A 16,477-nucleotide genomic window follows, 5' to 3' on the forward strand; every position below is an offset into this window, starting at 1 on the left:
AGTCAGCTTTGCTTGGTCAAGTCATGAATGTGTGAGACCAGGGCCGGAGTGGGACTCCTTTTCAGCCCTGGAGTTTTAAGCCTCAGACCGGCCCACCTCAGTTCATGACTGACTATATTAAAATAAGGTCATTCCAATTCAGTTTCTAATTACACTATCACGTCTTTTTTTGAGAAAACAGCTGCTTTAGAACTTTAAATGTTCAACAACCCTTACAGTATTATATGTCTTAACAATAAAAAAAATAAAAATAAAAAAAAAACGGGTCGGCGGCGTCATAATTTAACGTGCTAACCACTGGACCACAACAGTTGTATGGTGAGAGGTGACACATCTGAGTTATATAATCATTATGAAAAGAGCACAGCTGCGGTTATATAATGAATAAGAAGACTGTGGTCAAGTAAATAAATAAATTTAAAAAGTGTGACTGCTGAGAGCAACAGATTCTGGAGCTAGGGACACCAGCCCTCGCGGCCAAAAAACGGACCGGCCCACCGGGAATTCTCCCGGTCCTCCCGATTAGCCAATCCGGGCCTGTGTGAGACTAACAGAAGATCAAAATGTGACCATTTTTAAACCATGAAGGAAAACCCCACCCCTTTTCACAGCACCATCCAAATCATCTCAACATGCTCAAAAACGAGAGTGTTCGAGGCTTTACTGATCAAAAAACTAAAACACCACTGTAAACATACAGCATTTGATCCTTCTTAAAATACCATGAAAAATCCACAAATCCTTTTTATTTTTAATATAATGAATCTTCAAATTACGATTATGTTTAAATTCAAAATTAATAACAAAATTACAAGCAAATAAATTATTTAATTACACTTATGTAAGAAAAACTTGATGACAGGCTGTTTTAGAAAACAATTATGGAAATTCATTGACCAAAGGTTGGTCCATGTAAACCAAGACAAAAGGCCAAAAATACATATATAATAATAACAAATGACACTAGCAATTATTATATGAATAAAAACAATGAAATGGATTTTGAACAGTACCTGAACCGCTGAAGGCTGAGCCCGAGGGTCAAAGAGACGCAGCTTTTTGTCCTAAAGAGAAAGAGAAAATTTGAAGAGTTCAAATATGACAAAAATAGAATAACAAGAGTGCAGGACATCATGCATGACAGAAATTAATATCCATATCGATAAAACAAGCAATGCCTCATGAATATATTGTGTGATCTAATACTGTTTTCTACTCCGAGAAAAATGTAAAATATAGAAAATGGCAATATCATTCACATTAATCTTATTTCCCAATATTTAATTTAATTACTGTTTATATAATTAAAGTGTTTAAAAATAAATAAATAAATAAATGAATAAATAAATAAATAAATAAATAAAGGCTTGCTCTAAATATCAACAACATGAAGAACATTTAATAATCTGCACAAACGAGGAATGTTAAAAAGGTAATATTTTTCATTCGCCAATCAAACTTCGATTAGTCTCAAAATAATTATTCAAACATACATACACTCAACCGGCCACTTTATTAGGTACACCTATCCAACTGCTCGTTAACGCATATTTCTAATCAGCTAATCACATGGCAGCAACTCAGTGCATTTAGGCATGTAGACATGGTCAGGATGATCTGCTGCAGCATTTCAAAAACTGCTGATCTACTGGGATTTTCACGCACAACCATCTCTAGGATCTATGGAGAATGGTCTGAAAAGAGAAAATATCCTGTGAGCGGCAGTTCTGTGGGCGCAATTCGGATGGTAGCGTCAGACTTGGCGTCAACAACAAAGTATGGATCCATCCTGCTTGTGTATATGGTTCAGGCTAGTCATTAAGCTTGAATCATCTTAGACTGGTTTCTTGAACAAGACAATGAGTTCACTGTACTCAAATGGGCTCCACAGCCACCAGATCTCAATCCAACAGCAAACTTTGGGATGTGGTGGAACGGGAGATTCACATCATGGATGTGCAGCCGACAAATATGCAGCAACTGTTTGATGCCATCATGTCAATATGGACCAAGATCTCCGAGGAATATTTCCAGTACCTTGTTGCATCTACGCCACAAAGGATCAAGGTAGTTCTGAAGGCAAAATGGGGTCCAACCTGGTACTAGTAAAGTGTACCTAATAAAGTGGCCGGTGAGTGCATGTTTTATAGTGAGAGCAGCTTGATTATAATTATATGTTGGTGGTGCATCAGTGTTCAGCAAATACAAATGAATCAACCTAGAGTGACCAATTCGGCATCTAGTATAAACAGTCTGTTCAGGTCTGGTCTCAAAAACTAATTTGGAAAAGTGTCTTTCATGTATTTTCAAGTTGTTTTCGAGTAGTTTATTACTTATGCTGCTGTCTTTGATTCAAAAACACATTTTTATTAATCAAACATGCATATGTTTTAATAATTTAGTAGACATATTCTTAATAATAAACAAAATGTGCAGAAATGTAACGGCACCACTTTACAGCTATGCCATTTTCCTGCAGTTATAAAGCTATCATGACCGTGATGTGACGTTTATTTTGAGTGTGCTGACTAAGTAGACTGCGTTCATTATTATTATACAGCAGAAAAAGGCTTCATGTGGTATTTGTTACGAGTCTGTCGACATAATTGGCGGTGTAAATCCTGGTGTTACCCCGACATCACAATCAGTTCAGTCAATCGATGACCATCAGACGACCCGATCAGACTCCAGCTCAGCCAATCAGATGGCAGAAAGGAAATGAGCGCTAATAGGAACAGGCTGTTCGCTCAACACAACAAACCCTTAATGAAGAGCAGAGACTGACACGTTCTCCCAAGAGTCCTGACACGCCAGAAAAAACACTGCGCAATCCTCCAAGATCACGACACGCTGGCCTTAAAGTCGGAATGAAGTCAAAACTTATTTTAATATGTATATAGTAGCGTTTGTTATCAACAATGTGCACTTCATTATTTCTTTGGAAAAATTAACTTTCCCTTTAATCAAATATCATGACGAAATCACGAACTGCCCTAAATCAATTCGCTTCATTTGAGGACCATTTCAAGAGGGTGTACATCATGATAAAGGGAAAAAAGGACAACCTAAAATTCTGTTTCATGGCGACTTTAAAAGCTACATTCACTTGCTGTCTATGAATCACACTGACCTGCAAATACTGTGCGTACATTTAGAGAATACTGCTAGATTTTGATTCGTGTTGTTGAGAAAATCCTATTTTTACCTAAAAGCAAATCACTGTGTGTGTTCTTTCAAACCATGACGGCTTTAACAGGGTTTCTGCAGATATCATAATGTCAGATTTAAGGCCCTGTTTACACTAGTGAGTTTAGTTTTAAACCGGCGTTTTAGTTCAAAAACGATCCCGGTCCACACTAGCGTTTCTGAACATATCTCCATCCACACTACGCCACCAAAAACGTATATCACGTGACCATTCGTGCACTCTGGGCATGCGCGTTCTAGTATAAACAGAAAGCATGCGTCTCGCTCGGCGTTTGGTTATTGTTAGTCAACAAACGCTGGTTAACAATGAACGCAATGGCAAATAAAGCAAGAGAGGTATGTTTGTGGACAGACGAAGCGGTCGAGTTGTTACTAAACGTAACATATGAATAACTGCACAATGGCGCCTAAAACAGACAATAGTGCAAACAACGCTCCCATTTCTGTCTCCATGTTGTTGTTTACAGTAAAAGCTGGTCTGCTGTCTTCCGGTAGCGTTAAAGCCATGTGTTATAGTCATGTGATAGGGGCTTGACGAATAAGGGAAGGATAGGCAATGACACAAAAGCCCCAATCAGGTAGCGAATGTCTGCAGCCCCGCCTCTGTTTTCAGATGTCTCCGTTTTCCCCCATCCACACTGAGACGTAGCAGCAGTGTTTCAGAATGAAAACGGCCTCTCCAGCTTTTCCACAGTGCTTCGTTTTCGCAGCTCAAAAACTCCGGCGTAGTGTGTATGGATGGCGTTACCGTAGCAAAACTTATACATTTTCAAACTAAAACGCATTAGTGTAAATGGCCTAAGACTTCTTAAGACCACTTTAAGACCATTAAGTATTAAATTTAAGACCTTTATCACAATATCAAAAACACTCATACACATCAAGAAAAATGCTAAATCACAAAACTAGTGGTAAAATGAATATATTCAAATTGAACAGTTCTAAAGACAAGTTAGATGCACCATTGAACTACAGAAAAAAACAAACAAACATCTTAAGGCTGATTTATACTTTCGTCTGGAGCTGCATCACACACCTCACAAAATAGACGAGGCTTTTATACTTGACACGTTTGGGTGGTCAAAAGAAACTGAAGGTAAAATCAGACTGATAAACAGAAAAGTGTTATATCATTAATATCATTGAAGATTTTTAAACGTATTGTTTTTTATTATTTTATAGTTTATTATAATGATTATAAGGACTTTTATAACCATTCAAGTTTTTATATCAAACTTTGATGCATCACTTGCTTTTGTTCATATCTTGGAAAGTTCTACCCATTAAAGTTTGTTAAAATATTAATGACAACAGAACATCTACAATTATATTTTTTATTATGGCAAGAATAAAAGCAAAAAAAAAAAAAAAAAAGTACACTTACTAAAAATTCACACATTACTGTTTCTGACCTCTACTTATAAGCTGAAAAGCAAATTATGGTCCAACATCCCTGACCATTATCCCCAACAAGGCCTAGAAAAACAGGCCATCAATATATTGTGAACCCATAGGACATAATTTGTTACTTTATTTTAGTTTTTAACTTGTAAATGGTTTCAAATTCAAAAATGTCATATATACATCAGTGTAAAACCTGCGAATGGTGAAAAAACATTCTTTAATATTAAAACCACCTGGGTCTCCACTTTTGCATGGCCTATTTTTGTTGTAACAAACTTATCCCTCAGTTTTTCCAAACTTTTCCAAAAACCTTTCTCCTTTTCTATTGCTGTTGAAAAGAATTATTGGTTATCTGGTTCTCCCTATGATCACGCATGTACAGATCATATTGATGTCTGTACAGACAGACCTGTTTTAGACAAAACATCTTCACAGTGATTCATATTCAACTCAAATCAGACGCAGCGCTGCGCGAACTGTTCGCCCGAGTCTCAAAAAATTTGGTGAGCTCCGCCAGCTGAAATCATGTCGCGTGCACCCAAAGCGAACATCCGCAAACACCGCAAAGTCATCACATTGGCCGCGCGTTGACTTAGTTAACTTTACTTAAAGTGAATAAACCTGTTGCTTTTAAAGCGATTAGTGGACTTCACTTAAAGTGAGTAAACCTCTTGACTTTTAAAGCGATTAGTTGACTTCACTTTAAAAAGTTTGTAAACCTCTTGACATTTAAAGCGATTAGTTGACTTCACTTTAAAAAGTGAGTAAACCTCTTGACTTTTAAAGCGATTAGTTGACTTAAATAAAGTGAGTAAACCTCTTGACTTTTAAAGCGATTAGTTGACTTAAATAGTGAGTAAACCTCTTGACTTTTAAAGCGATTAGTTGACTTAAAGTGAGTACACCTCTTGACTTTTAAAGCGATTAGTTGACTTAAATAAAGTGAGTAAACCTCTTGACTTTTAAAGCGATTAGTTGACTTAAATAGTGAGTAAACCTCTTGACTTTTAAAGCGATTAGTTGACTTAAAGTGAGTACACCTCTTGACTTTTAAAGCGATTAGTTGACTTAAATAAAGTGAGTAAACCTCTTGACTTTTAAAGCGATTAGCTGACTTAAATAAAGGGAGTAAACCTCTTGACTTTTAAAGTGATTAGTTGACTTAAATAAAGTGAGTAAACCTCTTGACTTTTAAAGCGATTATTTGACTTAAAGGGAGTAAACCTCTTGACTTTTAAAGCGATTAGTTGACTTAAAGTGAGTAAACCTCTTGACTTTTAAAGCGATTAGCTGACTTAAAGGGAGTAAACCTCTTGACTTTTAAAGCGATTAGCTGACTTAAATAAAGGGAGTAAACCTCTTGACTTTTAAAGCGATTAGCTGACTTAAATAAAGTGAGTAAACCTCTTGACTTTTAAAGCGATTAGCTGACTTAAATAAAGGGAGTAAACCTCTTGACTTTTAAAGCGATTAGTTGACTTCACTTTAAAAAGTGAGTAAACCTCTTGACTTTTAAAGCGATTAGTTGACTTAAATAAAGTGAGTAAACCTCTTGACTTTTAAAGCGATTAGCTGACTTAAATAAAGTGAGTAAACCTCTTGACTTTTAAAGCGATTAGTCGACTTAAATAAAGTGAGTAAACCTCTTGACTTTTAAAGCGATTAGTTGACTTAAATAAAGTGAGTAAACCTCTTGACTTTTAAAGCGATTAGTTGACTTAAATAAAGTGAGTAAACCTGATGCTTTTAAAGCCATTAGTTGTCTTTACTTTAAAAAGTGAGTAAACCTGTTGATTTTAAAGTCAACTTATCGCTTTAAAAGTCGAGAGGTTTACTTACTTTAAGTAAATCAACTAATCGCTTTAAAAGCAACAGGTTTAGTCACTTTTTAAAGTCAACTAATCGCTTTAAAAGTAACAGGTTTAGTCACTTTTTAAAAGTAAAATCATGTCACTTTTTACAGTGATATAACAAAGTCTATTAAAGCGGTCTTCGGTTCTGGTTTTAGTCATGCAAACTCTCCTTGAAGACATTGGGAAATGCAGAATAATGCTTTGTTTTACCCATAAATCACCCTCAGTAACCACTGCCACCTCATCTCCAGACAAACACACCAGACAAAAGTCATGAAAACCAGAACAACAAATCAAGTCAAGCACAAACAGTAGACGCTCACACAGAGCCACAGTATTTCACAGTGACATGCGGCTTTTCCTGCTCAACAACATCAAATACAGACACAACCATCATGAGCAGAGGAGAACATCTTAAAGCAGTTCACCCAAAAATAAGAAATCTGTCATTATTTACATGTTTCTAACCTTGATGAGCTGTTTTCTTCTATCAAACACAAAAGATATTTTGAAGAATATTGGAAACCGGTAACCTTGACTTTCATGGTATTTGGTTTTCCTACTACACTGTAAAACCCAAAAGTCAACTTTATTAAATCAAATGAGTGTAGTTAACTCAAAATTGACAAAGTTAATTCTACACATTTTAAGAGTTTTGATCTCAGTGTTGAAGGTAATGAGTCAATTAAATACATCATAACTTCAACTTAAATGGAGTAAGTTCACAGTACTCCTATAGATTAGTTTTCTAACTGAAATGGTCTGCAGCAAGCAGTTTCCTCAAATGGTTTGAGTTGCCTGAACTTATTGGGTTTTACAGTACTCAGTAGGTTTGAGTTCTCTTCATTTATTTGATTTTACTGTGCTCAAATTGCTTCATTTCTCAAATAGATTAAGTTCACAGTACTCATTAGGATTAGTTTTTGAACTTAAATTGTTTGTTGCAATTGGTTTGAGTTACCATAACTTTTTTGGGGTTTACAGTGTATGGAGGTCAGTGGTTAGAGCTTTCTTTAAATGATCTTATTGTGTGTTCAACAGAAGGAAAAACTCATTGAGCTTTGGAATCACTTGAGTGAATTTTCATTTTTGGGTGAAATGTCCCCTTAAAGTTTTTGACTCTTCTAAAGCATAAAAATACCAAAATATGTTTGCAGATATTTAAGAAATATGCTAAGTGAACATTCTTGTTTATCTGAAAAACTATGCTGAAGTCAGATATTATATTCTGCTTTGAAAATGTCTGTTATGTGCCAAAATCTCTGTCTTTGTTTTGGTTCTTTTAAAACACCCAATGGTAATTAAACCATTTAAATTTCAGCACCCCGGGTTGCCTTGGAAAAAAACAGAGTATTTAATTTATTCAGTCATGAAGGCTCTTAAATTATGCGCCTGTGACCAAAATGTGACTCGAGATACCCCAAAATAAGATGCGGATTCAGAGCTCACCATGGGGTGGTTAATAATTAGCAAATAATACAATTCAAATATGTTAATTTGTTTTTGTTTTTTTAAATATGGAGCCAGATCAGTCTCAAAAATAATACCTTTACAAGTCCACAAAACAGTTGACATTTACAAAAAACTGTTTGTAAGTCTGAAACACAATTTGTAATTATACAAATCCAATTCGTAAATTCAAAAGACCATTTAAAAACACACAAATACGATTCGTAAAAAGACGGTTCAAAAATACACAAATCCAATTCGTAAATTCAAAAATAAACAAATACAATTTGTCAATTCAAAAACACAAATCCATTTCCTAAATTCAAAAAACAATAAAAAAATACACAAACCCAATTCCTAAATTCAAAACACGACTTTAAAAAATAAACATATCCAATTCATCAATTTAAAAGGCGATTCAAAAATAAACAAATCCAATTCATAAATTTCAAAATACACAAACCCAATTTGTCAATTTAAAACACGATTAAAAACACACACAAATCCAATTCGTCAATTCAAAAGACGATTAAAAAAATACACAAATCCAATTCATCAATTTAAAAGGTGATTCAAAAATACACAAATCCAATTTCTAAATTCAAAAATACACAAACCCAATTCGTCAATTTAAAACACGATTGAAAAACACAGAAAAGCCAATTCATCAATTTAAAAGACGATTCAAAACCACAAATCCAATTCCTAAATTCAAAGCACGACTTTAAAATACACAAATCCAATTCGTAAATTCAAAAATAAACAAATCCAATTCATCAATTTAAAAGGTGATTCAAAAATACACAAATCCAATTCCTAAATTCAAAAATACACAAACCCAATTCGTCAATTTAAAACACGATTGAAAAACACAGAAAAGCCAATTCGTCAATTTAAAAGACGATTCAAAACCACAAATCCAATTCCTAAATTCAAAGCACGACTTTAAAATACACAAATCCAATTGGTAAATTCAAAAATAAACAAATCCAATTCATCAATTTAAAAGGTGATTCAAAAATAAACAAATCCAATTCATCAATTTAAAAGGTGATTCAAAAATACACAAATCCAATTCCTAAATTCAAAAATACACAAACCCAATTCGTCAATTTAAAACACGATTGAAAAACACTGAAAAGCCAATTCCTCAATTTAAAAGACGATTCAAAACCACAAATCCAATTCGGAAATTCAAAACCCAATTTATAATATACACAAATACAATTAATTTGACAAAAATATTAGGGATTTTTACTTGTGAATTTACAAATTGTGTGTTGTATTGTGCGGTGCACATTTGAATTTTATTTTGAAAATGTAATAATTTTGAGACTGATCTGGCTCCATATTAAAACATTACTGTAATCTCAGTAATAATAATGATAAAAATGCACAATGATAAGTAAATATTACAAATATACATTTTTGTACAGCTGTTTTTTTTCCTCACTCATCAGTCGATCAGATTACTAAAAGTTAAATTGTTTAAAACAAAAAAAACGTTTTAACAAAACCATATTTATTTAAAATTATTATAATGAGGTTTGGGTCATTCTAACATGTATTAATTCTATATTGGTTGAAATGTTTGTGATTGTATGATCCAGTTTTCACATTCATTCATTTTCCTTCAGCTTAGTCCCTTATTTACCAGGGGTCACCACAGCGGAATGAACCGCCAATTATCCTGGCATATGTTTTACGCAGCAGATGCCCTTTCACTGCAACCCAGTACTGGGAAACAGTTACATGTTATTTGGGGGGGAAAAAAGCAGGTCTTCAAACTATCAGCTGGTAGTTTTGCTCAGTTTTCCCCCTTCACTGGCTTCAGTCTGTTACTGCAGCTATCTTCAGTTCATGCGCTGTACACTTCTGCTATTTTATTTGCTGTTTATAGGCTGACGCTGCAAACAGGGGCCGTGGTGGTCAGCCCACCCACAAGGCCAAGCAGTCCCAGGACAACCCTGACAGAGTGTCCTGATCCCAGATCAGCTGCAGAGATCAGCGGCAGTGTAAACAGACTGAGCAACTGATCATACATCAGAAGAGGCCTGCAGCTCTACAGGGAGACTTTATTACAGTCTGCTCTTACACTGCACAGACAACACACAACCTGACCTCTGATGACAACACACACACACACACACACACACACACACACACACACACACACACACACACACACACACACACACACACACACACACACACACACACACACACACACACACACACACACACACACACACACACACACACACACACACACACACACACACACACACACACACAAGCGCAGCCACAAATGTGCACAGACACAAACATAGACACATGCAAACACACAGACAAATTAAGACACACGCATACACAAACTCAGATACACACACTTGCATGTGCACACACAAACACTGACACATACAAACCCGGATATGTGTGCGTGTGGACAAAAACATACACAGATGCATACACACACACACACACACACACAAACGGAGAAACATGCATGCGCACACACACAAACATGCAAATACACACACAAACACTCACAAAGCAGACACACAGACAGATGCAAATACACAATGCAGAAGCGCACACACAGACACACACACGCCTGGACTCACAAAAAAGCAGATACACAAACACACAAATACGCACAAAAGCAGACACACACAGATGCACGCAGAGTCTCATACAAGCTCAGACACAGTCGCACAAATGCGTGCATGAGCACACAAACACAAACACACACACAAATAAATGCAAACACAAACGCACACACATAGACAAACACAGATACACACACATGTATGTGCACAAAAACAGTCACAGACATATGCAAACACACAATGCAGACACACAAACAAAGATACACACGCGCGCCTGCACAGACATACGCACAAAACCACTTGCACAGACACACAAACACTCGCGCAAACGCAGATACACACAAGCGCACATGTGAACATGCACAAAAGCAGACACACACACACACACACACACAAATGCAGACAAGCTCTGACACACAGAGTGACACAAATGCAGACACACACACACATATATGTGCACACACAAACACAGACATATGCAAACACACGATGCAGCTACACAAACACTTGCACAAACACAGATACGGGCACACATAGACATACACACAAAACTACTCGGACAAACGCAGTTACACACAAGCGCGCATGTGAACATGCACAAAAGCAGACACACACACAAATGCAGACATACTCACGTGCGCAAACCCAGACACGCACACAAATAAACTCACAAACCCAGATACACACTCAATTACAGATAGGTACAAAGACAGATGCACAAAGACACACAATCTTAGAGACACACTACCGCACACACACGAACAAACACAGACACACATGCAAGCATACCCAAACACACACAAATGCAGACTTAAAAAAATAAAATGCAGGCGCACAGACACACATGCACAAACACACACAAAAACAAACACACACACTGCACCCAATGTGCGCACACACGCATAAAATAAACGCAAACAAAGAGTGTGTAACAGCTGTTCCATCAGTGAATATAGTTTGAGCTGACTTGAGTTCTTCTCACATTCGCTTGAATGAGTTTCAAACACACACACACACCACACACACACACACACAAACACACACACAAACAGACACACACTCACACACTCACACACACACACGCGCACACGCATAAGCAAACATCCCACAATCCTCTGTGCTGCCATTAACAGCAAAGTGAAAACAGCGGCTGTGGCCATTACAGTATATCAAAATAATTACTGACCAATTCAATACCTTAAAAAGATCCTTTTCCAGCCGTTTGTTCAAATGTTAGAGACTCAACAACTAACAACGCTCATAACTTGTCAAAAAAAATACAACTAAATGTTACGTTGAGCAGTCAGGTGGAATGTAGCTTAGCACAATACACACCATCTCCTATAAACATTGACATGTGTGTGCGTGTGTGTGTGTGCGTGTGTGTGTCCAAAGGAGTTTATTGCAGTGATGTCACAGAACTTCCATTTGGAACCAGAGTTCCACAAAGAATTCTAAAAATGACTGCTTTTGTGTGTGTGTGTGATATCAGGACACAAATCTGTATAATGTCGTGGGTAGGACACAGGTATTACAAAAAGGAGGTGAAATATGAGGACATTAATGACGTCCTCATTTCTCAAAAAGCTTATAAATCACACAGGACGAGTTTAATCAGAGAGTTAAGCTGCACACAATCTCCTGTGATGGTTGGGTTTAGGAGTAGGGTGGGGTGAGGGCAATACAAAATACGGTGTGAACAGTATAAAATGAATGGAAACCTATGTAATGTACTCACTTTTCACAAAAAAAGTGTGCATGTGTGTGTGGGGGGGTTTCTGTTGTACTGCATAAAATACATTTTGCCTATGGAGAGTCCCTGTAAACCATTTATGTAAGTATGTATGCTCGTGTGTGTGAGGAAAATCTTCTCTCTTATGCCTAGTTCAGACTGCGTGATTTTAACCCCGATTTTGGCTCGCTGACAGGTTTTGAGAAATCGCTGACAAATGCCTGAAATCACAGGCAAATCGCTGCTCGTGCACGTGAGTGACAATCACAGTATGAACGATTAAAGACGCAATCTGAGAGAATCGCAGATGAGTCGCCGATGCCTGTGAGATATTTGGCGTGCTAAATATCTGGAGCTGTCGGCGATTCAAATCATGCCGTGTGAATTGAGTTTTGACTGAAAATAACATCAGCGATCGCCTACAGCCAATGAGAGAGCAGCTTTCACTTGTGTGTGCGTGTGTGTATAACTGCTGCAGGCCAGCTGGAGGCTGGGGGAGAAGTTAAAAGCGCTCTTTTTAGGTTTATTTGGACCCACGAAATGGAGGAAAAACTAGTGGAGGTTTGACAGGGCTCAGGAGCAACCGTGTCTGTTTGACGTTTCATACAGAAAGAAAGTAGTTTATTATCAACGTTGAGGAGAAATGGCTAATTCCCTTTAAACCCAGGTGAGCAAACATGTACATGTTCTACCCCATTAAAGGCTTCTTTCTCATTATGTAGTTAATAACAAAAGATATACCTCATGTTTTTGGCTGTGAGACGTAGTTTGGACGAAGTTGTTGGCGATTCTCCCTATAGTAAAGTCATGCAATGTGAATGTCCATGTCGCCGAACCATCTTGCAGTGTAAACAAAGCAGCGACGAAACGCTAGCCCAGATAGTCAAGCAGTGTGAAAACATCTGTGACACGACTAGTTTGAAAATCATGCAGTCTGAACTCAGCATTAGGGCTCATTCACACTGGACGCTTCTTTGCTTTTATAAAAGTGAGACGCTGCACTCAGGAATGGGTTTTAAAAAATGCAGGGACTACATTTAGTCATTTAGCAGACATTTTTATCCAAAGCGATGTACAAATGAGGACAAGGAAGCAATTTACACAACTTTAAGAGCAACAATGAATAAGTGCTGTAGGCAAGTTTCAGGTGTGTAAAGTGTAAGACGCAAAAACATTAGTAATTTCTTTTTTTTTTTTTTTTTTGTAGTACAGTTAGCGGTGGAGCCAGAGGCAATTGGAGGAAAAAGGAGACTAAAGAGTTTAGTTAAGTCGTTTCTTGAAGACAGCAAGTGACTCTGCCGTTCTGATGCAGTTAGGGAGTTCATTACACCGGACAGATTAAATGCAAGAGTGTGGCGAGGGGGCGTGGCCGAGAGCCGTGGGAACGGGGTGAGGCCACCGCGTGAGTGGATACACGTGCGGTGCGCACCTGCCTCTGATCCCACGGAAGGAGCTCTGGACCATAAAAGGAGGACCGATGGCAGAGGAAGCCGAGAGAGGACCGGGCCCGGGCATATTGTTTTACTTTTGCTTTCAGTTTGACGGCAGTCTCCGCGAGGAGCTGCCGTCCGTTTGTTTTGGTTTGGTTTAAATGGCAGTCTCCGTGAGGAGCTGCCGTCGTTATTATTAATAAATATTTTAAACCTGCGTCGGTTCTCCGCCTCCTTCTTCCCGGCGGCCAAAGGGCCGTAAACTTCATTACAGTGGTGCCGAAGCCCGGGAGAAGGAGGGACGCGTTGTCCAGATGCCCTCGCCGCTGAGAGAGGGGGCGAGTGTTCGGGAGTTAACCCGAGTGGGGGAGAAACCCGTTCGTCTGCCCAGAGTGCCGGGGCGGCCTGAGGCTGGCGAGGAAAGGATCTGCCTGCTGCCGTCTCCCAGCATGGGGAGGAGCAGGGGACGCGGGGCTCACCACCGGAAGGGAAAGAGCTGAAGGGAGCCATCCCACAGAACCCGGGGGAGTCGCCGCGATCCGCCATGATGCCAGAGCCTGCATCCATCCACCGAAGCGGGAGCGGAGCAGGAGACCAGAAATGCCGCCAGCCAGCCAGGAGAACCGCCGCCGGACGCCAGAAGACGGACGGGTGGATAGATTCCTCCACAGGGCTCCCAGCACGTCGTCGCATCTCTCAGCTGGTGGAGGACCGAGTGGCAGCGTGTCTGGAGAACCGAACCCCAATTTTTTTTTTTTTTTTTCCTCTCTCCCCTTTCTCGGTCTACTCTGTCTTTCCTCCTTTTTTTTCCATCTCCTTTTCTCTCGGCCCGTCTCATACAGGTCTCGCGGGTGCTGTGGCGCCAAACCCCTCCCCCCCCCCCCCCCACCCCCCCCGGAGTATGCACAGCCACGGGGTGCCCCCGGCCTGTGATGGGAGATGGGGGTATGTGGCGAGGGGGCGTGGCCGAGAGCCGTGGGAACGGGGTGAGGCCACCGCGTGAGTGGATACACGTGCGGTGCGCACCTGCCTCTGATCCCACGGAAGGAGCTCTGGACCATAAAAGGAGGACCGATGGCAGAGGAAGCCGAGAGAGGACCGGGCCCGGGCATATTGTTTTACTTTTGCTTTCAGTTTGACGGCAGTCTCCGCGAGGAGCTGCCGTCCGTTTGTTTTGGTTTGGTTTAAATGGCAGTCTCCGTGAGGAGCTGCCGTCGTTATTATTAATAAATATTTTAAACCTGCGTCGGTTCTCCGCCTCCTTCTTCCCGGCGGCCAAAGGGCCGTAAACTTCATTACAAAGAGTTATGAACAAGATTTAACTGTAATAATGGACCCATTGAAAATAGAGAATTAATAGGTTATGATTAGCCCTTGAAGATATATCATATAACTCATGATATCAGGACAAAGCCACAATGAGCGCCGCCCCTTATTAATCCGGGGTCGCCACAGCGGAATGAACCGCCAACCTTTTGCAGTAAAATGACCCGTTTTACGCAGCGGATGCCCTTCCAGCTGCAACTATTACGGTCTGTGTCTTTTTCTTTGTGTTCTTCTTTTTTTATTAACCCTCCTTTGTTTTTCTTGGCTTTTGATATAAGTGCGCATGCGTTCCAGCTCTCCGTGGGTGGACGCACCTGTTTCCCATGTCGGGATTAAATGGAGAGGGGGTAAAGATGCCAACGAGGAGGCGAAAGGAAGACACAGCTTTAGTGGACCAGCCAGCATTTGATTTTTGTGGTCGTTTTCTTGTCCTTCTTTTTTTTTGTTTGTTTCTGGGGATTTATTATTTCATTCGTTTGTTATGGGGTAAGCATTTGTTATTGTTATTATTGGTTTTCTGGTAAAAATAAATTGATTTAAAAACGATTATAATGTTTACTAAGTTTCTCTTTTTATGTTGCTTTCTCTCCGTTTAAAACGAGTTATTCTTTTTGAGAGAGGTTGTAACAGCAACCCATTACTGGGAAACATCCATACACACTGATTCACACGCATACACAATGGACAATTTAGCTTACCCAATTCTCCAATAGCGCATGTCTTTGGACTTGTGGGGGAAACCAGAGCACCCGGAGAAAACCAACAAGAACACAGAAAAGCCAACTGACCCAGCCGAGGCTCGAACCATTGACCTTCTTGCTGTGAGGCGAACGTGCAACCCACTGCACCACTGTGCAGTCCCCTCTGCCATGATATAACAGTAAATAAAGTAGTTGTCATGCCAACTATCTACTCTAAATAGAAACTCACAACAGTTGCCCCGCCTCTGAGCTCTTCTGATTGGTCACTGCTTTTGGACCTGAGTGAAAGTTGAAGGTCTTTTAAACTTGACACGGAGTCTAAATAAATGTGACTTAACAGTCACACATATTCATTCATGTTAAAATTAATAAACAATGGAAAAGTACTGCGTTGGAGAGGAAAAACTCCTTCTGTGTGAACGCCAGTTAATATTTTTTTGCCATTAGAAGTTGGTTATACACCCAGACCGTCACCACACAGTTGTGTTTAAACCCCTTATGAAAGTCATTTCTGCATAACAGACCCCCTTTAAATCAGCACCTGCAGTACAGCTTTGATGGCGTTTTTACTCCTGAACGTGTGGCTGCTGAACAAAGGCTGTGCTTCATGTGGCAGACGTGTCATAAAACATGCGAGTCGGAATTGAACACACATGCTGGCGGTGTTGTTTGCTTTAATAAGGTGGATCAGGGCAGATTGGAGGGTTTATTGTGGTAAATTACAGCTCTGGACTCGCGAGGCCACAACCTCAGAGTTCACTCTCTG

The 16,477-nt window shown here is 39.3% G+C and overlaps 1 protein-coding gene across 32 annotated transcripts in view; it reads right to left on the reverse strand.

Annotated features, from left to right (window-relative positions):
* Window positions 1-16,477, reverse strand: part of coro7 (coronin 7) — a 299,622-nt gene that overhangs the window by 249,510 nt on the left and 33,635 nt on the right. For all 32 annotated transcript variants that reach the window (XM_087243145.1, XM_087243141.1, XM_087243140.1 and 29 more), the window contains 1 exon segment: window positions 1,014-1,064. In XM_087243145.1, coding sequence (XP_087099271.1) covers window positions 1,014-1,064 — 51 coding nt within the window.

This window comes from Danio rerio, chromosome 3, assembly GCF_052040795.2.
Source record: "Danio rerio strain M-AB ecotype USA chromosome 3, GRCz13ab, whole genome shotgun sequence".
Classification (NCBI taxonomy): Eukaryota; Metazoa; Chordata; class Actinopteri; order Cypriniformes; family Danionidae; genus Danio; species Danio rerio.